General features: G+C 41.2%; 1 protein-coding gene and 1 long non-coding RNA gene across 7 annotated transcripts in view; one reads left to right on the top strand and one right to left on the bottom strand.

Annotated features, from left to right (window-relative positions):
- CNOT6 (CCR4-NOT transcription complex subunit 6) overlaps nt 1-18658 on the bottom strand; it is a 30273-nt gene extending 11615 nt beyond the window's left edge. Inside the window, exons 1-4 of one of the 6 annotated variants that reach the window (XM_061352086.1) lie at nt 16811-17016; nt 15902-16267; nt 3776-3889; nt 1065-1251 (exon numbers count right to left, since the gene is read on the bottom strand). In XM_061352086.1, coding sequence (XP_061208070.1) covers nt 1065-1251; nt 3776-3887 — 299 coding nt within the window. In that variant the 5' untranslated portion in view covers nt 3888-3889; nt 15902-16267; nt 16811-17016. Of the gene's footprint in view, nt 1-1064; nt 1252-3775; nt 3890-8585; nt 8762-15901; nt 16268-16810; nt 17017-18094; nt 18273-18504 lie in introns of those variants that run through there. The other 5 variants (XM_061352088.1, XM_061352089.1, XM_061352084.1 and 2 more) reach the window with 5 other exon arrangements.
- A 731-nt stretch (nt 18659-19389) lies between these two features.
- On the top strand, nt 19390-24232 carry LOC133211551 (uncharacterized). Its single transcript, XR_009725225.1, has 3 exons — nt 19390-20454; nt 22010-22201; nt 23189-24232. It is a non-coding gene; the product is annotated as an uncharacterized LOC133211551 (long non-coding RNA).
- The last annotated feature ends 2475 nt before the right edge of the window (nt 24233-26707 follow it).

Raw genomic sequence — 26707 nt, 5'->3', positions numbered from 1 at the left:
GTTTAATCCCCCCCTAACAGAGTGGGCTTTTCTGAAGTAGAAGAAAATGCAGTGACAGGTATTTCTATGTGCAAACTTGCTTTGCTTCCAATTTCACCAGAGCTGCGCTGGCAGCCCATTTCTCTATTGTCTCCTTCTTTACTTCTAATGATGTTCTTGTTACTTTTAGACTGTTTTCTGGATTTGAGAAAGATGCCCATAAATGTCCTCAAAATTGAAAGCAATGAGGACTATTACTGGTAGCTGTCTAATAAACCTAAAATAAGGCTCTTCCTTTTGGTCAAGGGCAGAAGATTGTTGCCTGTAAATATTTACTCTTAGATAAATGATTTATATATTTACGTAACTTTTTCAAAGTGAAATGCCGCAGCTTTAACTGTAATTTAAATAAGCACCACTACTCATGTTTCGCTTCCAAAAGGAGGCACCATTCCATGCAAACTTTGCACATCTTAGCACTGTAAACTTGGAAGGAAAAAAGGTGCATTTAGAACATTTTTTTTCTTCTCCCTAGTCTGCACAGGAATGCAGCTGCACAATAGTAGAAATGAGAAGATATCAGACAAGTTGCAGTTGTTGTAAAATAAAAAGAATATGAACTATTGTTAAGAATAACTACTAAAGATGAATAAAGATGGAAAAGCTGTAGTTAGCATGATTATGAATGCTTAATCTAACCTTTTTCCTACCCTACTATCAATTAAAAGCAATTTTGTTTTGTGCATCTCTCTCTGTAGAGAAAATGCCACATAAAAATGTGTGTGAATCTTGAAAGAGAAGCTCAAGAGAGAAAACCTGACTTGGAAAAATATAAAATGGGTGATTGCCATCAAACTGAATGCTTCTGAAGCTCATTCCGTACTGTCATACAACAAGAGATCACAGAGAAGCCAGCACTAATATAGCTGCACAGACCATACGAAATATTCAGGGAGACAGATAAAAGGAAGTGAGGAACGGGGAATATACTTATGCTTTTCATTTACTAGAATGTAAAAATTATACTGAATTTAAACCATTGCTACAAAGCTAGTAAGAGATAAATTTTAACTTCTGTTACATACCTGAGTGACACCATGTTTCCGAGCTCTGCTGGTAAACTGCGAATTTTATTAGAGGACAGGTCCAGATATACCAGATTGTGAAGCTTGGCAATGTCTGAAGGAATACGGGATAAGGAATTGTCACTGAGATGCAAAGCTGTCAAATGGGTCAGTGTCCACAACGATGAACTCAGGCTTCTCACTTTCCCTGCAGAAGGAAGATAACAAAACAAAATAGAACATTTTCAATATAGAGGTTTAGCAATAGCTACACATTTTGTGAGGATGTAAGGGGTGGAACCACTTGAGGGGGAGTTGTTCTGTGGTTATTTTTATTCAATGAAAATTCCATTAATCGTCAATTCTATAGATCAAAAAAACCAGCACTGTGTAACATACAGGGTTTTGACAGGGATGCTTAGATTGATTTTCTTTTCCCCAATCCATACTTAAAGGTTTAAACATCTGTCGTTCTCAAGTTCCATACAAAACAAGACATATTTACTACCATCCATGAATTCAGTAATTAACAGAGATGCAAGAAACAGGGTTTTTCTCAATTCTAGTTTATGTTTAAGATCAAAGATGATGCTTTGGTTTGCCCCTTATTTCTGCGCAATGTCTTTCAAAACAAAAATCTTTATTCTATGGCATTAATCCAGCCAAGAACAGATAGAAGCACTATATTTAGGGTGACTAAGATGCTTACTTGAGAACATGGATATCCATCTGGCATTCAACTAAAAGCTGCATAAAACTATTGCCAGATATTTTAAAAACCGGTATGATTTTTGTATAAACTGAAGGGTAGAAACATGGGTTTGCGTGACAGAATCAAGATTTTTATGCTGCTGCACGCAAGGAATGTGATATATCATCAGAAGGTCTCAAAACATTTCTCCTCTCCAAGATTCACCCCCAACACCAAAGGAGCAGATCCTTTTTCATTTACAGAAGTCATCTCATTGTACCAAAAGCATTAGAAGAAGAGTACCAATACAAGTTTCTCCAAGGCAAAAAGCTACTTGTGACAGCCTTTAAAACCCTACCATGATTCACCAATATTAAGAACAGTCTGGTTAATATTATCCCAACATACACACTTTACAATTCCTTTCCTTAAACTATTTTCTTCAAAATAAACATCATATTTAGTGCCTGGGGAAAAGCTACACTGATACACATGTATCTGGGACTCAACCCCTGATAACAAAAGGTTTAATGCAGGTATCATTTCCAGTGTGCTATAAGAAAGTGAGTGGCATAAAGCTCAGTGATTTAAACAAGAGCAGTTACAACATTTGTGGCTTTCTGTATTAGATGACCAAGCATTTTGCAAGGAAAAGTCAGTGTGAACATTAACAAACACACTGTCGCATTTTATTTTGCAAGGCAAATGCATACAGTTCTTAAAGAATTCATGCTATGCCAATGCTCATTAAGAAAACTTTTGAAAGGTTTTAAATATGACTTAATAGTTCTCTGCATTTTAAAACTGAATAAACACCTCTTCTTCCCTCCCCCAGTGCAAAAAGGTGACCGTGATCAAAGAAACCCTTGTAGCTGAAAGGATTTCCATCAACATCACTGATCCATTCCCTGGACTACCTACATCTCTCTTGGCTGGAATCGGTCTAGCAAGATTACGAGGCATGAAAGGAAAGAGCCATTGCTTAATGCATTTCCTGTGCAGAGGCAGCAGACGTCCAAGTGGATATCCAAACCTAATGCTGATACATAATGCCGATTCCTGAAGCAGCATTTAACTAGGTTTCTGCATCTGTAACCTTCAAGTAAAGAATGCTATTCACGTGTTAAGGCACGTGGCACTTGAAGAAAGAAAGGGATTCAATGATCTGGATGGAAATACTCTTCACAATTCAAAGACCTCTATTTGTATTCCTCTTTCCATAAATTTCCCTATTGCACAGTCGCTCAAAAACATCACATGGCAATTTTTGCAGACTCTCCAATAACATCCGTATTTAAGCAAAATTTAAGCCTACTTTTACATCACAAAATTTTTAAGTTTTAATTTTAAAATATCTGTTTGAATTTCCTTGTAAACACATTTTACACAGCAAAACCAGAATTTATTCTACAAATCAATACAGACTGGTGTCCCACACCAGTCAAGATTTCATGTTTATGAATTTTGAGCATTATCTTATTTTCAAGGAAAGATCCAAAAGTCAAACATTATCTGAAAGCTAGTACAGTTCTAGGAGTTCCTTTGATTTTTTCTAATTTACATCTTAAGAACAGAGCAAAGATTTACAACTGCTTTTAAACTGAAAAGTTCCGCTTGAATAGAAACTACATTGTCATGGACTAATACAACACTGTTGTTACATTATTTAAAGTAACGGGATATATCTGTGCATCAACCCCAGCTTCACCCTCTTCTCTTTGACAAATTAGATCTTAAATCCATGCTCCCACCTGCTCCATCTTCTTAAAACACAAAGAGCTCACATTCATCTCATCTTCACAGCCATCTGACATGTTAGGATTCCCCCCACTCACAATCTACCTCTCCTATAGCCCCCTACTTTACCCCAACCCAACCTCTTCCCTCAGCACATCCAGAGGCTGGCAGCTACTCCACTGGCATGTTGGCTCACTTCAAGCTAAGTAACTCCACCCCAGACTTCTCATCCAAGCCATTACTATGTAGGCTACTCTTAACTTACAATGAGCTCATAACTCGGGACCATTTCTCAGTTTCTTACCACTTATTTCCAACTCTGCCCAGTGTGATTTCTTTCCGTTGGCTGCTTCCTCTGAGGACATAATTGTGTACATCCTCCGTGGATCAGGTGGATCGTACTTTTCCTTGGGCATTCCTGTTGAGACAAAAAGACAGACAAACATATTATATACTGAGAAGTATTCCACAGGTAATTTTTTAACAGGTAATTTCCATTTCAATTAAGTTTTGTGTTGGACGTTCAATCCAAATACTTTCCAAACTTCAGATAAAGATAACCCATGCCCGTTCACAAACTCCACTGAGTAGGCTATAAAATAAACCACCACAGATTCCCAAGGCTCCTAGAATGGCAGATGACAACCTAACTTCCCACTCAATAGTTTAGCAAAATCTCTAACCCAGCATACAGGTTGTGTCCTGCCACCTTTTATGGACGTATCGCTACGGGTTTCAAAATCAACCCATCCTACTGCAGGCTCAAGGTTCTTCAACAATGAAGCTTCAGAAAGTGACAATCACCACCATGTTTTGTCTCATACAAACCATAAAGAAAACATTTGCTGATAACCTTGACTATGCATCAGTTCCAGGTTTACTGAAATTCTCAACTTCTCACACAATTCAGCATCCAAGAAAAGAATTAAGGTTTCAAAAAGATCTTCAATTCTTTAAGTCTGCAAAATGACATCTTTTTAATCCAAACCTCATCCTATTCTTTTCAATCTGAAAATATTATACCTGACCTAGACACTTCACACAGGTGTTTAGCACTGTCATTTAACTTCGTTTCTCTCACTCTCGCATCATTCCTGATCACTTTACACAAAATATTATTGAACTCCTTATTTCTTTTTACCATACCCAATTAGGGATCATGAGAGAGAAGTGGCAAAAATTCCTCTCCATGGAGAAACTCCTGGCTCCATAATAAAGACATGTGCTATAACCCTCCCTCTACCATGAGCTAGCTCTCCTCTGTCCCAGGTGAAATGCATCTGGCGTTTAGTCAGTTTAAGAGGAAAAACACTTTATATAAACTCTACATAAGCACATACTGTATTAATATACAAATTAGTTCAATCTTTTCAAGTTACATAGGCCTTCCAATATAAATTGCATATATCACAAATAAGGGTAATGCTTTTGCATTGCCATACATCTATCTATGAGATTTTAGGGCAAAGATTTCACCATCTAAAGCTGCCACATCCAAATACATACAAAAAGGCACAAGCAGCAACCTACGAAATTACTTATATGAATAAAGAAATCAAACAATGCTGGCTCAAATCACATTCACAAACACATTACAAGCAATATTGTGCTTCATATTATTCATTATGCATAATATTATTCAGCAAAATGCATGACAGCATTATAACTATCCCAAAAAACAATAAAGAAACAGCTGTGTTGGTCAAATCGGCACACCCAGGTGTTTTAAGGCTATTTTTTTTTTCCTATCTCTGGATGAAGTGAATACATCAGAAAAGTGTTGTCATTATATAGAGAATAAACAATGAACAACTTCATAAATTAGACTCATCTCTTTACTGAATTTAGTGGAAAATGTTGTGTTAAAAAAACCCAATAGAACCCCCCAAAACTTTCAGCTAATTCTGCACCTTAATTAAAATAAAGCTTTTAGACACTACACGCTTACTTTAATGCAACAACTCTGACTAATTCATACTCCTCCTTCCCCTTCCCACTGCCGCCACTGCTCAAAACCAATTTCTGCAGTGGAAAGAAATTCCCCTTTAAAAAATGAATTGTGGGTAAAAGGATGAGATTATAAATAGAGCTAGGTGGAGCTCCTTAAAGAATGAAGGCACTTGAGTACCTGGGGTACTGGAATCACCAAGTGTAACACTTTCTTCTTCAAACTGAGCTAATTAAAGGAGATAAGACTGCATTATAACTACCAGAAAGCTGAAGGAGGAACTTCTCCCAGCAATAATTGTGCAACTAGCGCAATAAGGTAAAGTGTCATATAGAGAGCATCTCTTCCGAAATCTCTATATACAATTATATGTAACTCACAAAGACCAACGCCACACAGAAATGCTCCAGTTTGTGTCAGGAGACATTTACCTTCCTCAGGCATTTGATGCTTTCTCTTCTCGCAGCTCCCTGAATTAATAAATATGTTCCAATTTTTCAGGAAATGAAGCAGGTATAGTAGAGACAGAAATCTCATTCAGTACAGAAACATGAGTGCTCCCCAGAGCACACTCAATCACATGCACTAATTAACAGCCTTGCTCGTACCAGCAGCGTGTCGCTCCTTGCTATCAGAAGAGGATGACATACTTTTCTAGTGGGTTTTGTTAATGTGTGCTAAAACAATTAGAGATCTAAGAATTTGAGGTTTTAACACTGGATCCTGGTGACCTCCCCCCCCTTCCCCTCCCAGTCTATCCATGGCACTGCTCTACCTCTCATTAAAGTTCCTGCCTTCGATGGTTTCCCCTCCTCACTGTTGCATTTCATGGTGGACAAATGCTTGAGAGCCTCTGGGGTGAAGGAGGTGCCAAAGACCAAGATCACTGACATCAGCCACATCAGAACACCAAGGATACCATCATACCAGGAGTTAGCACATCTTTGTCTATCACTCAACATTTCTCAGCATCTGACAGCAAGGCTAAATTTAATTAAATACAAGCACAATACCTTGTATTTCAAAACTTCACAGCATGGAGTAGTTCAAGAAAATCACTCTCTTTTACAAATCCTCCTTTCATCCACCTCCCCACATCCAAACTTACAAGCTTGATGAGTGGCTACAGTTCCACTTAAAAGCTGAAGTAAACATGAGATAAAGCAATAGTTTTGTCAGACTCCAGCAATTTTTAGCAAGACCCATAAAATGGTGTTGAACAACCCTGGAGCCATTGATAACTGCAGCTTTAAACTATCATGACAATCATTTTCAAAAGAGCTTACACCACCTGTAATTTTCAGTTGCACCAATGCAGATGGTGGAAAGCACCACTGAGCATTAGGCTGTTATCACATACAGCAAGTTAGCTTGTAAAGAAGAAACACTACATAAACAAAGGTGTCCAGAACACACCCTAGTCTATGTAGCTCTAAGGAAGAGGCCATTTAAATATGTCTGAATGCAAACTGATGACTATCTTGTACCAGGTTATTAAAATTGTTATTTAAATGGTTGTAAAAACAGAAAAGCTTGAGAGTTCAAGTCTGGCTGCCCATTCCCACCTTGGTCAGTCAGTCCCAACACCAAATTAACACTGAAGAAACTGAGCTAAATGAAGCCACTGAGGTCAACAGTGCAACACAGGGAACTAGACCTTGGTTTCTCAATGCAGACATAGTTTTAAGCCCTTGTTTGTGCAAAAGGTGTCAAGAGAAAGGCAGCAGGTCAGGGAAAAAGAGAGCAGGGGCAGAAAAGACCCTCTGGGGAAAAATGCAGGGCAAGGATGATGAGGGTGAGAAGAAGACTGTTCCTCTACTCCAAAGGAGTGCCAACAGCAACAAGTGCTGTTAGGGATATGGCATCATGAGGACCTGGTGGTCTATAGAGCAGAAGCTGCTCAAAGGCCAAGCTGTTGAACTGCATTGCTAGCTACAGAAGAATGAAGAGTTCAAACCACTGCCTGGCAAGACTTTTGAAATGATAAGTCTCCCAGGCTATGGGCATGTGTGAAGTGGAAGCAGGAAAGATGGTGACTTTTTTTCCTGTCCTTCCCTTCTCCTCTTTTCATATGATTTAGATGATGGGGAGAAGGAATTAATCAAACCAGGCAGGTGAGCAGGTATTTTGAGTAAGCAGTAAGGTGATTCTTTTTAAAAACAAAAGATCAACAGAAAATACTACAGAAGATCTTAATTTCCTGAAATGCATTCTGTAATACCACAAATAAACTGTTTTAAAACTGAATGTATTAGACAACTCCTGTAGGCCAAGTATCATCGACCCTTTATAGTATTAGCTTTGCTATACGTAGATATAAAGTTTTCCCAAAAAAAAAACTCCCCTAAGATCAGCTTCCTCCATAGCAAAGTTTAAATGAGGCAAAGAAAACCTGTATTGCCAAACTGCATGGAAAACAATGGAAAGTCACAGCAGCAGGGGTTAATGTTCAGACACAACTTTATCCCATCTAATCAACTACTCTGAAATACTTATTTCAACACTCACTAAGTAGCAGCTACAAATCCCATTTACAAATATGCAAAGAACCTTTAGAAATACTTCGAGATCACTATGCTGAAGCATTACAACTCTGCTGATGAAACTTCTTGACACATGCTGACGACTTCTTTTGACTTCCCCTCCCTCCTTATTTGATATTACTTATCACTAATAAACTGATGTAGATCAGGAGATAACCAGGAGGAAGAAGTAAACAAAGCAGCACTACACTTAATCAAGTGCACAATTACTCCAACTTCTTGCTGCTTTAATTAAAAACAGTGAATAAACTATACAAATCTAGAGCTAACAAAGTTAGAAGTAACAAGTTAATTGAAGTAGATTTTCCACTTACTGATGCAGCACAAATAAACTCGCCAAATAAAGGACTTTTTCACTACCGAAGTGTAGCAGGATAGGAAGCACTCTACAGTACTTTCTATTCATTATAAACCACTAAGTTACTCAAAGATTCCATGAGAAAATGATAGCAGATGAGAGGTTTTTTTCTTTCTTTCCTCAAATATGGGAAGCTCATCCCAGACCCCTCATTTGTAATGTTGTGCCTTTAGCTTCTTCCATGCAATCCAAAGTTTCATTTGAATTAGATTGACCAATATATCCCAAATTCAAAGTTAATTCAGAATTCTCATCACATACCTACCTCCCAAACACCAGCCACATGCACTGTGGTTTTACAATACATGAAGCAGAACTAAGCTGGCCCTGCTGCAGTTCCTCCCTGCTCAGGACTGTGTATTTCCACTTCACTCTTGCATCAGCACTGACTTTGCTCTGATAACAAAAGGAGCTGTTGAAGAGAATTAAACTGGCCAAAAGCTAAGGGGGAGGAGGGGGAAAAAATTGTTATTGAGGGTGCCTAGCTTCCTGTATTATTGCTGTATAGCTGCAATGTATGTGTGGACTTGCAGCACAGCTGTTTATGGGATTAAAATCAGGACAACAACATAATTGTTTCTGGACACACCTACCCCGAAATCTCACACAGCAGGAAGCAAAATCCAGCTTCCAACTGCTCATGCATCGGTTAAATAGTAACACTGGGCAAAGTCTGAAATCCTAACTGAAGGCAAAGTACACTGCTTTTTAGATAATTTAAAGCTGCAGCACTTTGAGCAATGTACAGGCTAATCAGAAATGTCAGCCTGTATTTAAAGAGTTAATCTCTACTGTTGAGCTTTGGTAGGAAGAAATTACTGCTTTAAACTCTAGTGACGCTCTTCAAAGGGAGCAATACACCCAAAGCACAAAAACTGTGCTTTGGAGAAGAAGTCTTTAAGCTAATTTCATAGTAGTATATTTCACTTTTTACTATAAAACTAAAGATTTGCTCATTTCCACTCTAAGAGCCACTACCCATTCTTTAAACAAGTGCTTTTCCACAATGAATCAAGCTTACCACTTCTACTCTCCTATCACTGGTGGCACTTTACTCACCAAGATATGTATTTCTATGGGAACTTAATCACATTTCAGCCTCAAGTACAGGCAAGTGAAGCAACAACCCTGCATAAAGGCTGTCCCTGGCTGGTATGACAAGGTGCAACATCTGTTTTCTCCTCACAGAAAGCAACAGAACCTTGAACACACTTATGATAAAGGTCAGTCCTACACAATTTACACTCGTCATATGAGTCAATGACTGTATTTTTATCTTCAGTCTCTACCACACATGGGCAAACTAGATAGTGATCTTAATATTGAAAAATGATGGGAAAAAATATTCACAGGCAAGATACCACAATAAAGGAAAGGAAGGAAACAAGAACCTAGCTAAACCTTAAGTGCCTTAACGTACTTCAGCAAAGCTCTAAAAATTATTTGGGCCCACCCCCTTAGACATAAACCATGTTTCTGTATGCCTGATGCTGTTCCTACTAAGCCTTCTAAATTTCACGTCAGTCTTGTTTCTATCAATGTCTTATTCAGAACATACTAAATTATAACTTTGGGGTTTTCAATAAATCTTAACATACACCCCCAGTTCTGGATTTCCCAGCTACTAGCAGGTATACACCATAATATGACAGAATACTTGCATCCTGCTAGGAAATACAGCTTCTGGCTGTATCCTGCTACAATACACAACTGTGCAAGTAGACATAGCAAAGCTCAAAAATGTAGGTGTAAGCCACCACCTAAAAGAAAACAAATTGACAGAATTAAACTTTAATTTTTAATTTCAATCAAATTAAAGCTTCCCCAAAATAGAGGAATCCATACTAAAGCACGCTACAACTAAAATGACAGATATTTTGACACTGAACAAACAGATTTGGGGACTTGCCTATCTGCTGAAATACCACCTTACATGTGACTTTCTAGAAGTGAATGAGATTTCTCTATTGAAATATACACAAAGAAAACATCAGTGTTGCAAGGAAACACAGATTTTCCTACCAGTATGATACTTTTAGGTAAATATCAAGCCTGTTGTGTAAACACTTATTATTTGTTGACTGGTGCAAGCACTCTTGGTGTTTCATTTTAAAAAAAGGCTGCTCCAAGTAATTTTTGTTGTTTTCACAGCAAGGACATAGTAATGAAAAAGTAAGACTAGGAAAAATCCAATTGGGAAATTAGTTAAACATTAACACCTGAATTTCTCAGAATACATGCTGTGAATCAGAAAACTCCTTTTACCCAGTGTGGGAAGGGATAGTGCATCACAGCTGCGTGCACAGCAGAACTAGAGCAGCGCAATAATGACTCCTGAAACACTCCTCATCCCCAAGAAACTCAACTATAACATGTGGGAAAGTGTCAAGATCCCTTTAACCCGATTTATAGCTTAATGTTGGAATAATGTAAAAAATTAAAAAATACAAATGCTGTAGAGTCAACCCAAAGTCAATTGATTCATTCCAAGTGCTTCTTCACTTGGTAGGATCACATTTTAGTGGCTGTTAGCATATTAAGATTTAATGGCTTCATCAGGGAAGTAATGCTTCTTCATCGCATTTTGAGGACTTCTAAAACTAGAATTTTACATGACTGCCAATACAAAACCACAAGTTACCCTTTCTCTTTTTCTGACTTAGATAATGCAGTGGGATGTGAACATGCATTAGAAATATGCAATGATAAATACAAGATACTGATGAAGTCAATATGCATTAGTTCATGCAAGTATATCTGGAATGTGACTAATCAGAAGAGTTGATTGATTTTGCACATATAAGTTCTACTACCAAAAACTCAGAAGTTCACAAATGCATTAATATTCTTTAAAAAGATAAACATTTATCAAGCTGTGGAAGTTCTGCGAAACAATCTAGCCAAAACTGACTAAAATGAGACATAACCCTCCTGAAAATTAAGGAAATCAAAGCATCCCAGTTCAGATCAACTGGGCCGTAAGTGTCACAGGATGTATTTGCTGTTTCCAACTCAGGAAAGCTCAGAAGCACTGACTAGCTCAGGCTTTACATTTTGTTAAGTCCAAAAAAATCAGTATTTTTAAGATTATTAAGTTTTGACCCACAGGTATTTCAAATTTAATTAAGGTTTCTTTGTCCCTCTAAACTACTTGTTCATAGAAATGCAAACTGGATGGGTTACAAGGTGTGGAGTAGGAACAGGGAGGTTGCCATTTTCCAAACCTCTACTTCTCCTGCCCAGCTCTCCACCCCTGCACTCCACTTGCAGTCACCATTTCCTATCAGATGAGCAACCTGAAGCCCAGTATTCAATGGTGCACATGCAACGCCCTAAAACTTGACAGGCGTGAACCTATCATAGTTTCAGGAGGGCAAAGAAGCAATTTTCACTTCCACATTCAGTTACTATAAAGACCGTTTGGGGTTCAAAAGAGAATACGAAATGGTCAGATTACAAAAGGCATAAACCAGCAGAGACATCCTTGACAACTCTGTCTTCTAGACAGACCAACAAGATAAAGTAGATCTATCTGACTCATTATAAAGAACTCAAATTCCCAACCTTTACCCTACACAACATGTAATGATTACAAATACTATGTCCAAATGTTCTCAGTGTAGCACAGTCCAGACGATTAGAACAGTGCTTAATTATCAGCAATTGTATGTAATTATGCCTATAGTAAAAGGCTGCTGTATGCAAAACAAACATTAACGCAAAACCGAATGGCAAAGCAAAGGCTGACCTTTAACTGGTATCCCTAGAAACGCTTTGGCTAGCTAACGAGTACTACACAACAGTCACATTTTTGCAGTTTCTATTTTAGTGTATGCTGAAATGCCAATACATTAAAAGATCAGTCAGGTTCACTAATTTAGAGGATTTATTTGCTTTACAGAACTATATACTCTACAAATAAAATGGAACCTAAGAGATCAACTTTAAAAGGAAGAGTTCTACCATAATGAATATAGCTTCAAGTTTTAAAAATGCAGATACACAATAAGGCCAAGGTGTAAAGCTTCACCTACAAGTAGCTTTAAGAGAACTGAGAATGGTCTTTCATGTCACAACATTAATACATACCAACTGTCACTCTACTGGTTGTGTCCAGAAATTCGTTCCTGACAATTCAGTTATGATTCTTCACAATACATGGAACATTAATTCTTGTTTACAGTAACTACTGCACAATTTCTGATCTAGAGCCAGCTCAGTAAGCTACTCTAAACACCAGCACATACACAAGGTTCCTTACCACATCTTCCTTTATGCGTCTGCAGAATACTTAACCACATTTCTGTTGTTCTGTGGGTAAAAGCATGAAGCCACCACACAAAACATTCTTCTTCTCAGCCCTGCAAGACGACCTAGGAGTAAGAGAACACCTAGCTGCCTTAAATGAAGTTTGGACATGAGCTCATTTTCAGCATTCCTACTATAGATCTGAACAAGAGCTTGGTAAGTCAGTATCTAAACCCAGGAATGGGGGCTTTAAAAAAAACCAACAATTTCTAGGTATTTGAATGCTTGTTAATGTTACAGTTGCTAAAGTATCTGAAGTTCAAGATATTAAAGAACTTGTTCATGCAGTTCACGCTCTAACCCATTTAGCCACATCCTGATAGAAGCAACCAGACTATTCATAGATTGTTTTTACTTCAAATTAAATGAACAAGCCTGAGAATGTGTTCCACAACCACATGCTTCTGCAGCAAAGCCAGCTTGACATTTCTTTCCTGTCCCCACGTACCACTTCATCACCTCTCTGTTGTGTTGATGCTGCTGTTTGCGAGACGATGCTGAAAACCAACGTTATGTACTGTTGGTGGTTTAAGAAAACAAAAACAGGTATCACCACTCTAGCCACGTCACTGGTTGGTTTCCAGCATTACTCCAACAACAGTTGTACTTACGTAAATTATGTGGAGTTAATGAGCAACCAAAACAGCTGCTTTCCATGTCCTGCCTCTAGAGAAGTCACAACATCCTATACCAGAAGAAACCATGGGGTGATCTAGCCCATTGCTCCCTACACCAAAAGCACCTATGCCATGACTGACAATTACTTCATGATCAGCTCTCAAATCTCCAGAGGTGAATCTTTCACGATGTTCCTCAGCAAAGCAAGGATGCCTTCCTAGTCTTAATTATTCTTCACACACAGAGATAATTTGTTCCCGAAAGTACTCTTACTTATTTACAGATGAATTGTGATTAAGGCAGCACTGAAACTCCACCATCTTGGCCCACAGGACCTTTGCTTTGTCAGGTAAAGCACTTCTGTTGGGTGGGCAACTGTTAAAACTTCTTTAAAAGAATATCGAGAGTGTTAATGATCAGAGTTTTGCACAAAGCATCTTAATACTTTTTAGTATTTAGCCATTACAATGCCATTTTGTTGTTCTGACCAGTGATACACATCAGACAGCACACACTCAAACTTACTGGTGTTTCAGGTTAGTTTCAAGCCTTCCTGTCTTTGTAGGTGTTGGTTCAATGGGGGTTTTGTTCCAAAAAGCATATGAAAGGATCTGTCTCTGAAGCACAGCTAGTGCTGAGGTTTTTTTCCTGATCCCTGACTCTACCAACTGACCTATGCAGAGATATACTTTCATGGAGCACCATTTATGTCAGAACAACTTGCAGCATCCCCGCCTCACTCATCAATATACTGCAAAAGAGCTCAAGCAGTAAAGCTGCACAGATTATTTATAATATGCAGTATACTAAATTATGTCATACTTCATGGTCTTCTAACCATGGCAAGATGCTGCACCTTAATGACATGAGCTATCACTCAGATTGCTTCAGCATGTTCTAGAAACCCCAAGTCTGCAGACTGAAACTGCTGCCTTGATAAGGAAAGGGGAAAGCTCCAAGAGCTGAAGGAGGCCTTGGAGATACTGGTATTATAAAACAGTATAGAAACTTTAGGACAGCCTTAAGGTGGAAAGCCACTTTACTTGAAGAGTAAAGGTTGCATATCAGGAAAATTAAGTAAGACAGACAAGAGAGCTATCAAAACATCAAGGCTGTGATCACAATGCTGAGATGGCAGCTTCCATAACATACCCCACAGCTTTCCAAGGCTAAAAAAATAACAACCCAAAGCCCAGCCTCTTCCTGCAGACCTCCATCACGGCATAAATTGGAATACTAACAGTAAGTTCTAAAGTAAACACCTACATCTCTATTTTCTACTCCTACTCCCTTCCCTGACTCCTTGACTTCAAGAAAAGCCCTTGGAGGCATTAACAAAAGGATTCATGTTGCAGTCTTACGAAAGAAAAAATTGACTTGTTGCCAACTTTTTTTTTCTTTAAATAAGCACCATCTTGGAAGTGTAATTAGCAGCTCAAAAGTACACGTTAAGCATTTAAACTGCTTTTTTCTATGGGACCTGCCTAAGCATTTGTAAACTCAAGACTTCAGCTGTAGGGTAGGAATTATGAGTGCAGGTCCCCAAGCTTATGCCAAGCTTCCCTGCTGAGTGGACTTCTACAACCCGATTTTCACGTAGGAACATAAATTATGTCACTTAATACAATGGCAATAATCTTGCAAGATATTGTACAATAATCACACTTCCAAGTGTGAAGCACCAACACTGAAGAAGGAATACAAAACAGATGAAACCCTGCAGTGAGTCAGTTTGAGCAATTTATGTATAAAGCTTTCCAAAGTACACCATGAAGAAGCCTAAATTTAGACTGGATTCAGTAACATCCGTATTTTGACACCGAAAGTAGTGTAAAATCTCAATATACAGATTAAAAAAAACCCAGATTAAGTTTATGCAACAGGGCAAGGCTCAACCTCTGTCTCATGTAACTAGGACTAAAATGCAGAGGTAGGGTCTGTTGAGATTATTCTTGTGGGGTTTTAAGGTTAATGGTAGCTTTTTCAAGCTCACCATACACAACTGTAACCTCTGAACCCTATACATTCCTCCTAACAAAAAAAACCCAAAACACAGCTGTGGAAATAAGTGACATTTCTTGTACATTCATTCAATTCTGAAGACTGAAAGTCATCTTCATTCAGAAAGATACCGCCTGCATGTAATCTTTAACATGGCATCATTTGGGGCAGGGATGTCATAGCACAGCCTGCACATATACATGTGTACAGCCAAAATTACATGACAAAAAGCACAAAATAATTTAAAACTAAAGTCTGTCAGCAAACAGAACAAGGGCCTCTGCAACTGAATTCTAGTTCACCCCCTGGCACGGTGGTAATTCAAGTAATAAGGCACACTGCACTAAACAAAAATACTTGGCTTTTTGGTGCTAGACTAACAGGCCCATTATTATTTATACTGCCATGCTTTAAAAAACAGATGCTTATGCTCATCTGTTGGGAAAGAATTTTTAGTTTGCTCAGACTTGAGAGCACTCAACACCATTTTAAAGACAGTGATTTCCATTATGACCACGCTTAGAAGAATGTCTTCCTAATGTCTAGTACAGCCTGATCTTACTTTTACTTTGAAAGGTATTACGCTCATTCAATTTTTGACTCTTCACAGAATGTTCTCAACTCTTCACATGAAAAAACATCGGAAGTATTTACCTGCCTGTGCAATATCACAGTCTCATCTTTCCATTTCAGCTCTTCCTCCAAAATTCAAGCAAAGTAAAAGGCCTGAATACATCAAGACCGAACTCAGAGCTCAACTTCAAAATGCAAACAGAAAAGACATGCATGGTAGTATCCTTTCTATAAATGGACTGATCCAAGCGATTCAGATGACAAGGGAACAAAGAGTTAATCCAAATGCAAAGGACTCCAGTAATGGCATAAATAAACCCCCACAGAAGGCTTCACTGCGAGCAGCAAACTCCACTGAGTCCAGATGAACCAGCAGGAAGAACAGAGGGTGGATAATCCTGTAAAATTACCCCAGTGGAAATGTTGATAAATTCCCAATTATGAGACCTGCTCTAGAATGAAAAAAAAGGGCAAGATACAATACAGTTACCAGTCAACACCTGCACATCTTCGTGTTTAAGCCAGACAAATACCACAGGTATTTCTTAATCCCTTGAATTCTGAATTACTTGCCCATTGTGGCGAAATCTAGATTAAGAAAATAAGTCCCAGAAGTCAAAGGAAAAAATCCCATATGAGCTGCAACTCTCGTTGCTAAGCAAACACACATCTGTGAACCTGTATTTTCAATAACAAAACCGCGAAACTGTATTTTCAGCAATACAAAGTGTGTGTATTTCAGTAAAATAATTTTCTATGTGTCTGTGGAACTAGATATTTGCATTAAAGAAAAAACACAAAACCAAACTAAACTAACACAAAAGAACGCTCAAACCCTTTGTTTTACAGTATTTGTTCTGAATATATTCCTTATATTGCACAAAGCAAAGTACCTTTGACACAGATTTCCAGTTTGTGCAAAACTAGCTGACAAAACACACGCTCACAATCTAAAAGCTTACCAAGAGAGAAAGGTGCACAGTTACCTACTTTTCTAAAGCCTTGTCTGATCCCAGGCTTAAAATTCTCCATAAAACTCTAAAGGAGAGAAGCTTGTCCTGCGAGCACGACGGCAGATGTGGGGGCCGGGAGCGCCCGCAGGCTGCACGCGATACAGGAATCCCGCACCACTTCCAGGCTTCCAGCCCCTGCTCACCAATCCGAGCCGAACAAACCCACCACAACAACAGCAACAAAAAAAATCCCCCTAATTAGCTTAATTACCGCGTACCTGCCTCTCGCACCCCGCCGCCATCCCCCGCCCCAATTCCCCTCTGTTTATCCCTGCATGCGTCCGTCCCGCGGTCTCACGTGCCGGCGCGCGGCCCGCCTCCCGCGCTCTCCTATTGGCCGCCGGCGCTGACAATCACGCCTTACGCCAGCGCCACCGTTTCCCTCCGCCGGAACGAGCCAAGGCCGCTCCGGGCCCCAGCGCGGCCTCCGCTCCCGCCGCCGGCGGCAGCTCTGCTGACAGGCACCGCGGCCCGCCCGCGGGGTGCGCACTACGGGAGCGCCTGAGTGGCCTTCGGATTGGGGGGGGGGTGTTGAAACCGTGCGCTGAGGGCGGTCGGGCAATTAACCAGCCTGATGTCATTTCCCTCTGCCTTTGTTTAATTATTTTAAACTCAATTGCACAGTGAGGGGGAAAAAAATATAACAAACAAAACAACAACAAAAAAAACAACAAAAACCCAAAACAGCACAAAAAACTCCAGGCTTCCAGATGCCATTACACTAATTTCGCTTAATTGCCTTCCCGATGCAAACACACCCGGGCTCCCTGCGCGGCGCCGCCCGGCCCGGCCCCCTCCCGCACGTCGGGTGGGTGTTTACGGGCCTCCGGCCGGGGTACGAGGCCGGGCAAGTTCCCGGTGGCGGAGCCCCCCCTTTCCCGCCGCTCCCCTCTTCCATCCCAAGCGTTTCCCACCCGCCTCCCCCGGGAGCGGAGCCTCCCCCCAGGGCATCCCCACAGCAACAATTGCCTGGGGTTCAGCGCTTCCTCCAATGCACCCCATAACACCCCCCTCCTCTACGGAGCCCCTTCACACCGAGGTGCCTCACCCCCTCATGACACCCCCAAACGACGCGGGGCGGGGGTCGCACTCCCCTGCCCAACTCCGAGGGAGGCTTTGCCCGTTGTAACACCGCCGCTCCCTTCCCCCATAGCGGCGCCCCCCGCGGAGCGCTGCCCGCCCCCCCCCGGGGCCGGAGTCGTGTGTGTCCCCCCTCCAGGCGAGGCTCCGAGGCCGCCCCCCGCGATGGGGCCGCCCCTACCTGTGGCTGCAGCATCCCCGTCCCCCCGCCGCCCTCGCTCCGCCGCCTGCCTGGCTCTTTGTTTCCTGCCGCGGGCCGGACGGGAGAGCAGCTCCCCCCCGCCTCCTCCTCACACTCATTGAAAGCAAACAAGCATCATGGCGGCGCTAGCGGCGGCTGCGGGCGGGCGGGCGGGCGGGCGGGCCTGCCGGCCCTCCTCCTCCTCCTCCTCCTCCTCCTCCTCCCTCTCCCTCCTCCTCTTTCGCTCCCTGCGCCCCGCCTGCCCAGGCCGCCCGCACTCCGCGCACGCTCCGCGGCCGCGGTGGGGAGCCCTGGGCTAGAGGGGAGCAGGAGGCGGGCTGGGAGGGGCAGGGAGGCCATAGGGGGGATAAAGGCTTGGGGGAGGCCATTGGAAGGGTGTTTCGGTGTACGTCGAGGTCCGGGGGAGGCAGAAAAGTGGGTGCAGGCAACGCGCCAGCTGCATCGTCAAACACGAAACTGGTATAAATGGTGTATCGCGGGGAAACGGTTTCCAGCGGGAGACCAAGGAAGCCTGGTTAAAATAGGCACTTGTTTGAGAAAGAACTTTAAATTCTCCTGCAGAAGTCTGGATCAGGAATTCGAACTTGCAGGGGATGCGCTCAGGGAAAATGCAGGAGGTGTGATACCAACGCTTTGCAGGAAAGAGTCTCTTTTGTATGTGCGTGTCTTTAATACGACAGTAGAACAGGGGTGACCATGAAATGGCCACCAGAATTGCCATCAGCGCCTCTCTGAAGCTCAGGGTACGGCTCTCATCATCTTCTCCCTTGGACTGATAAATGGATGTGTACCAAGATAATTGGAAAAATAAAGGAAGTTCCTGGTTTGTTATTACTGTCCCTGTACAGTGATACTTTACAGTAAGATGAGAGATGCTAGGTGAAGTGATGGGTGGTGAAGTGCCACCCCTGGTGTAGTACTGGCTAAAATCATTAATAGTGGCTTCCAAATGAAGGGTTTCCTCTGATTTTCAGAGAGTTAAGATGTTGTGGCAGCAAATGTGTGCTTGGTTATCACCACCTCATTGAAAGGAATAATAAAGACATTATCTCACATACACAACCCTATTTCTGAACTGGAAAAGCTAAGTAAGAATTGAGGCCTCATCTGTTTAGGTGTAACCAGATATATAGCTGGAAATAAATGGCACTCATGCTCTATTTGAACATGATAATGTGATGGCTGCCCCATCCCTGGCGGTGTTCAAGGCCAGGCTGGAGGGAGCTTTGAGCAGCCTGGGCTAGTGGAAGGTGTTCCTGCCTATGGCAGGCAGGGGTTTGGAACTAGATGGTCTTTAACGTTCCTTCCAACCCAAAGCAGCCTGTGGTTGAAAAAGGAGGGTGGTATCTGGTCATACTTCTGAGGAACAACACCAACAACTGTAAAAAGCAGTGCTCTAAAAAAGATACCCCTGGCATATACCGTGCCAAACGCAACTGCAAAATGTCCTCTGTCAGAAGGTTGAGCCCTTTGGCACTTTGTTGGAAATAATCCTGCTATACTTCAGATTTCTGTTCAACCTTATCATATCACATATCCGAAATGCTCTCGGATGATAAACTATCCCCTCACCGCATGGCACAGTCCTGCACTACAGATATCTGAGCTAGCTCCGTTACGGGATGCAGCATGGCTCTGGCAGAAGCGCCGTATCCGCTTCCCAGGCTTGGCTGGCTCTGCAGAGCTGACAGTCATTCAGAACTCACTCGAGTAGCTCTACATGTCGTGCTCCTGTGCTGCGTGTCTTTTCTTTCCGATAACCAGCTGTCCCGCACATTCTTCAGTTAATACTTTCTAGGTCAGATATGGCCTCAATAGACTCTATCGTTTCGCCCGGAGCTAATTCTCCAAAAGCAGTAGGAAAGTCTTTGAATACGTTGCAGGATTTTCCAGGAATTGCTGCTCAGCAAAGAAAATTCAGCTGATCATTTTTCTTGATGTCTCGAAAAATGCTTGCAGGGAAAATTCATTCCTTAGGGATGGATGCTGGGGTAATATTACAGGAGACTTGGAAGGGTGTACTGGTGGGGGCCTGCAAGTGGAGAACAAATGGCAGAAAATACCAAATAACTGAGATAAGCCAGAAGGAGCATTAGAGAAAATGATTTTAAAGTGATTAAAGCATAATTCTGTATTATTGCCCATTATATAGACTAACAGGAGATCACAGCAACTTGGCAGATTTCAAGTTAATTAACTTTATGATAACTTCACAGGGTATTTCTAAGGAAACCAGCAATATTTGAAGAGTCTAAAGATACAGCTTTTTATGTCAACAGTTTCCTTTGAGCTGCCAGCTTGCCTGTGTGGTTTGAGACAGCAGAGCAAAGCAAAAACAGGTATGTGGGGGTTTTATTTAGCAACTGTTACGCTCCACTGCATTTCCTGTGCAGAAGTGCTGCTGCTCATCTGTACGTATGATTAACTTTTGCTCCCTGAAAGTGTTATCAGACCTGTAACCAGGCAAACAGCGGAGCAGATGGCCAGTGCCAGTATCAGTGTTTCTGGTCTGGGTGCTTAATGAGATCTGAGAGTGTAACATGAGCCTCTTTCATTTTGTCGGTCTCGCATGGCAGATACACTTGGTGCAAGTGCTCTTGTTGCTCAAGGTCACAGATTCATCAATCAAAAGAAGAGCCCTTCCCATTAATTTTTTACCTGCCTGTGGCAGTTTCCATACATCTCAGGAGCTACTGTGTTATGTGGAGTGCCATTATCCCAAGTTTGGGACAGTCCTGCTCTTACAGGCAATCAGATCAGATCAGAAATTCAGTCACCTCTTAAAACACAGTGTTAAATTTACCATACTCTGTAAGCTTTCATTCATTAACCCTGAAACCTTTTAGTGCTGTGCAGTAAGGCTTCAGTTGGGCCAAATGCTGGTTTTGACACACAACCCTGTGTCCACAAAATGACAACCTTCCTGGCCTTACACATGAAGATAGTATTTGCTGTGAGTGGCTAAAACCTCTTAGCACCCTTGTGTCTCCCCTCCATGCATACATCCAAAGCAGGAGCTGCAAGTTGCCTCAGCAGGCTTAAGGAGGGCTACTTGGTCCACCTTATGAATGCTGACAGCTCTTTTGAGATCCTGTTGCCACCATGCACTGACAGAGGGATGTGAAACCTGTGGTAAAGAGTTGTCTTTGTGGCTGAGCTATGGTACATTTTGTTTTGTTTAAATTGCCAAATTTGGTGAAGGTACACTCTGGAAATACCTACATAAGATTGTGCAGTAGAGGCTTATTTGTCTTCTAAGTTCTTTGTGGTAAAAGATGTAGTCTTCATCCTGCATGGGTCATACATGGTGGATGAGCTGAAGACATCACCCATCCTGAGAGAGAGTAGGTGCAGAGCTGTCATGGCTCGTGAAAGCTCTCATGTCTGGGCTTACAGAAGAGGTGAGCAAGGCAAGGCCCAGTGCTCTTTGCTCCCTCTGGAAATGTGAAAAGCCCAATGTAAAGAGAGGCAAGAAATGAGGCAGGGGAGGAGAGCAGAGTTATAGCAAAGCAGGGGAGATAATGTGGAAGAAAGAAGGGAGTAACTGGCAGGAATAGAGTCGTCCCAGTAGGAGGACAGAGCTTAACTATGATCTGCGTGTTCAATATATCCAGGTAGAGAGGCAGGATCTGAACTGCAGGGGAACTTCCACAGCTATTGAGAGCAGTGGGATCACTGCTCTGAACATGGGATATTCCTACAATGACAGGTATGCTTGAAAAATGAGGGCTTGGAGCACTCATAGTGGAACACTCGTATTGCACATCTGAAATCATTGCATGCTTAATGATTTCAGCCTTAAGTTTTATGGCCTGTTCTCCATCTACTGAGTGAATGTAAGAGCATCTTCTGTCACAGTTAGAGAGTAACAATAAATCTTTGATGTTTATTGAGCATTAAAACTACAGTGAAAGCCCCATCAAAAAGCATTGAGGCAATTAATATTCCTGCTTTCCTCTGCATGGAATGGAGTTCAGTGGTTTCCAGAAGACTTGCACGTAAAAAGATAATTGAAAACTCCCTTTATGCATATCCACAACAGAGCTGAATTAAGGAATTTTAATCCTGGGATGCCACAATTTGTAGGTAAGAGCTTTGCAGCCTTAGTGTTACTTTAATATGCATTGTTACACAAAAATGGTCTAAGTACTTAAAAAGAAGTTGAATATGATCAAAAGCTTTCTTTCTGGAAATATTTGCATTTAGTATGAAGACTTCCATGGTGAGAGAAGAATTTCTAACTCCTTTTTGACAGTTATGGATGCTATTATTCAACTCTGCCACCACCTGAGGTGCTTGTGTGCCATGTTGAAATGGCTGTTAAAGTTATTTAGATGTTTGATCTGTTATCAGGATGGTAACAGTTTAAAATATGTACTGAATCCTGTTCTCTACTTTAAGCTTGCAGGTCTATAGGGCATTTAGTCATTAATGTGTATGCATTTGTGCTATACTGTAGTAGTGAAGTAACAGATCTAAGAAGACCATAATTCTTACTTGTCCTAATCAAATATTAAAATCTGAACACTATTAAGAAGCTGGACTCATGAACTATGATGTGGTTTTCCTCATTGTTATTTTTTAGGCTGATTCTTACACATTTTTATCTCTAGAATCACCTCTCCAACTCTTGGTGACCTTTCTCCAAGAAGATGACCATCTTTTCACATTAAAAATAAGTTAATGATATGAAAGAAAAAGTAGAAGGTACAACCTGCGTGCATTCATTACATGGGCAGAGCTCTTGGTTGCATTCAGAGCACTGCAAAAGGAGCTTACAAAGCTTAGCCTTTCATGGCACAAGCTTTTATGCATGTGAGTGAATAGTGAAAATTGCTATGAAATACTTGAATGCCCAGTTATGGAGTTCAACTGAGAGGATAAATGCCAAATAATGGCGTTATTGATGTAAGATGGAAGGATTCACATTAGTGGAAGGCCAGCTGCTCAAGCTATCTATCCATCTTTTTGGTCCTTTCTAAAGTGTCTTCTTTGTACCCATTTTGGCGGGTTTTTTTCCCTTCTTCTGTCAGCATCTTATTTCCCCATCTGTATTCAGTCTTGCTTCTCCAGCAACAGAAACATATTTACTTGCAAGCTGATCCCATCTGTGCTCCTGCATTGTAAAGCTTCCCCCTGCCGTGGCACTGCATGTCTGATTTAGTTTGGTACAACTGCTCAGATGCTCCAGCCTTCAGGAGTGCCAGGATCCCACACTGTGGCTCAGACGGGCAAGGTACTGTCACTTGGGCATGGCTTTAATAAAAAGAGGGTGTGTGGTTTTTCTTGTGTAAGAACATGCAGTGACACTATAATCATTTGATGCCTGATAGTTCAGTGACATGGAAGACTGCTGAACTTTTAACTTAATTGGGTCTTCTCATGCTTGCACTGTTTCCTGCTTATGAACCAGGATATATGGGTACTATAACTCAAATATACACTAAGCTGTCTCCGCTGCAGTCGCATACCTTGCAAATTAAGTAGGATCAGGACTCAAAAGAGATAATGAAGGAGACCTATGTCCTGGAGGAAATTACCATGAATTACAAAATGATGGTTTCTCTCTTAATAAAAAATGAGCAAATGCTCCAGTGTGACACTAGGGAACTCTTCAGTTTATAAAGGTACTGTCTTTCAGGAAATACATATGTTAATCCAGCTGTCATGCATAAATTCTCATTTGAGGCCTGATCTAATTCCCATTGAAGCAGAGATGGACTCAATCTACTTAAATTTCTCCATGCAGTTTCACGGCTTTCCACTATCTTCATCTGTTGTATCACATTACCGTGTGTGGGTAGAGTTGCCACATTCCACCCATGACACAACTGTTTCAGTGGCAAGTGAAGTGATATGTGCATATGGTATATGCAGTCTTTACACAAACCGTATGCTTTCAGACAGCTATCTATGCAACTGGGAGAAGTTATGAGGGCTTTTTGAATATAAAGTCCATTTGCTACATTATTAGAAGATGTTGCAAACTTTGTCATTCCCATGACCTTACTTTTGATATTTGAGAGATGGAATGAGTGATTTATTGTGTACTTCTTGTAAATGAGTAACTCAGTTTAATAACTTTGAATAACAATAAAGTGGTTGTGTGAAGATTTTAGGATCAGTCTCTTCAATTTTCTTATTTCTTGCATCAAACCTTAGGCCCAAATTTACTTATAGAACAGTGAATTCATGCAATTTCCAATTACAGTTATAAATAGTCTTCCTTTTGCTACCTGTTTTACATTTCTAATATGGTAAATGTCCTCATTCATCTGAAGAGTTTCGGCTGAGAACAGTGTTTAATGGGGAAATAAAACCTCCACTGAATTTATAAAGTACACTTTAATCATGAGGCTGTTATAGGCACTAATATTATTTTTTCCATTGGTAGTTACAAAAAAATACAAAATGAGTGGATAAATTAAACTAGTAGTTAAGTGTGGATGTTTCTGTATTATCTGCATTGATAAAATACTTTCCTTAGGACCTTAGGTTTGCAGAGGGGGGACACAACAAAATATTGGGTAAAACCCCAACACAGCCAAAATGATTAAATACTAAATCTCTGCAGCTTCTCATGGAGCTACATCTTAGATCACTTGTGTTCTGCAGAGCTGGTTCCACTGCTCTAGGAGTAGGATTCACCTAAATAAGCACAGGGAAATATGTGTGTTAGCTGCTCACCCTAAGCTGCCCCTATAGTTAGTCTGAGGCTACAACTACACATCATTGAGGCTGTAATTCCTTTTTGAGGCTTTGAAGGCAAAGCATTGGAGCTGAGATTATGAAACTGGAAGAGGTTTGTTTCCAGGACCAGGAGACCTCAGTGAGCTGAACGAATGCAAGGTATTCACTGATGCAAAGGGGAGAAGGTGACTCAGTGTCTAGAGCTGCACTGTCTAAAGGGCTGCACCACAGAATGGCATTTGCTCAGAGAAAGATGGAAATCCTTGCCTGCTTCTCAGGTGATCACTGCAGGTGACAGGGAGAAAATCTGTCCAGCGTTTGCAGCTGGTGGTTGATGTGGTGCATTAAGGGTTTTCCACTCCTTCCGAAATATTAGACACTTAAAATAAATGCCTTCAAGAGGGCAAAATGCCAGGTTGGGCGAGCCACCGGCCTGCCCTGCTGTTGGTTTCTCTGTGTCCAGAATTGTTGGGCTGTGAGATTAAAAAAAAAGAACAAAAACTGTAGGACAAAAGTCAAAATCTTTGAGCCTAATGCAGCAGACTCAGGCTAAATCACGTTTCCTGAAGTGTGGCTCTCAATATCAAGCCTGCTCCTGAGGAACTGGCAAATGCTCAACAAGCACAACACTGAGACAACTGGCAGCCTGAGTCACTTTTGCATGTGATTGTTGAATGTGACAGATTGAGAATAGCAAGGAGTACAAGTTCATGCTATGAGAGTGAAGTAACCCAGCATCCGCTGGCTGGCTCAAGCCTATGGGTAGATGTGGAGTGCTGTGGCAGAGAAATGCCATCAGGGCTTTGAGGAAAATGGGTTTAGCACACATGAGATTTTCTTCCTTTGCTCATTTTTATTTCCCCATAGATTGTTTCTTCTCTTTATGGCGGGTAGAAAGTAAGAGAAGAGCCCTTGAAATATTTGTGAAGCCTGGATTGCCGTTAACTCATTCCTCTTTTTGCTTTTTCTCTGAATACCTTTTGCCTTTCTAGTTCACATAGATGCTGGCTTGGCCTTTCTGTTCCCTGGTAGTTACTGCTCCAGCACGCTGGCTGAACAGAAATTATTTCAGATAAAATTGGGGTAAAAGTGCTTATAGAAATGACTGCTTCCAAACCAGCACAGTGGAGGTTTGCTTCCAGAGCAAATTGTGACAGGCTTAGGAAAGCCTGGGAAGTTACTGATGAAGTCTCTGCTGCACTTGATCAAAATATTAATCTTGGTAAGTTATTAATTAAATTTATCCACACTTTATTTCCATACATGTTCCCGGAAAAGGCAACATCCTTCCCTATTTCATGGCCATAAATGTTCGGTGTGTGATCTCTGCCAGCACAGCTGAGCGCATCGACTGTCCAAGACAAACCTGTAACGTGTTCTGTGCTGAGCCGGTGTTTGAAGTTTGCTCCTCAGCCATACAACAGTGTATGGGAGGGATTAGTTAATTTAACCTTTGTAAAACAATGTGCTTGATTAATTAGGTATGGAGGTGTTCTCAGGGTGTTGGATGAGAGGTGCTGTGGGGCAGTGGTACCAGTGACGTTGCAAAAGAAGCAGATGTAAAGACTCAGGGCCCTTGCAAACACGGAAGCCTCTGCACAGGCTGAGAAGGATTAAAGTAGATTTTTGATGTGTCCATAAGTCTTTTCCATTCTTTTTCTCTAAGATCTTATGTGTAACCATGGGTTCAGGATGTGTGGTTCTGGTTACAACAATCAGAGCCAGATCTTTTTTCTCCTTTAATTCCCTGTTAATTAGGACTTTGGGAAGGTAACAATCCCTGGGAGTCTTCTGGCTGCAGTGAATGGGGAGTACCTTGACTTTACTGGTCTCCATTTTATTTTACAATAATTAAAGGTAATACATTAACACAGGAAGAGCCTGGCCCTTTGCTGCCTCCTG

This window comes from Neopsephotus bourkii, unplaced genomic scaffold (assembly GCF_033783945.1).
Source record: "Neopsephotus bourkii isolate Nb327-2 ecotype Australia unplaced genomic scaffold, CSIRO-AGI_Nbou_v1 NB_620, whole genome shotgun sequence".
Taxonomy (NCBI): domain Eukaryota; kingdom Metazoa; phylum Chordata; class Aves; order Psittaciformes; family Psittacidae; genus Neopsephotus; species Neopsephotus bourkii.
The sequence above is the reverse complement of the archived record's forward strand: the minus strand, read 5'-3'. Positions and strand labels throughout refer to the sequence as shown.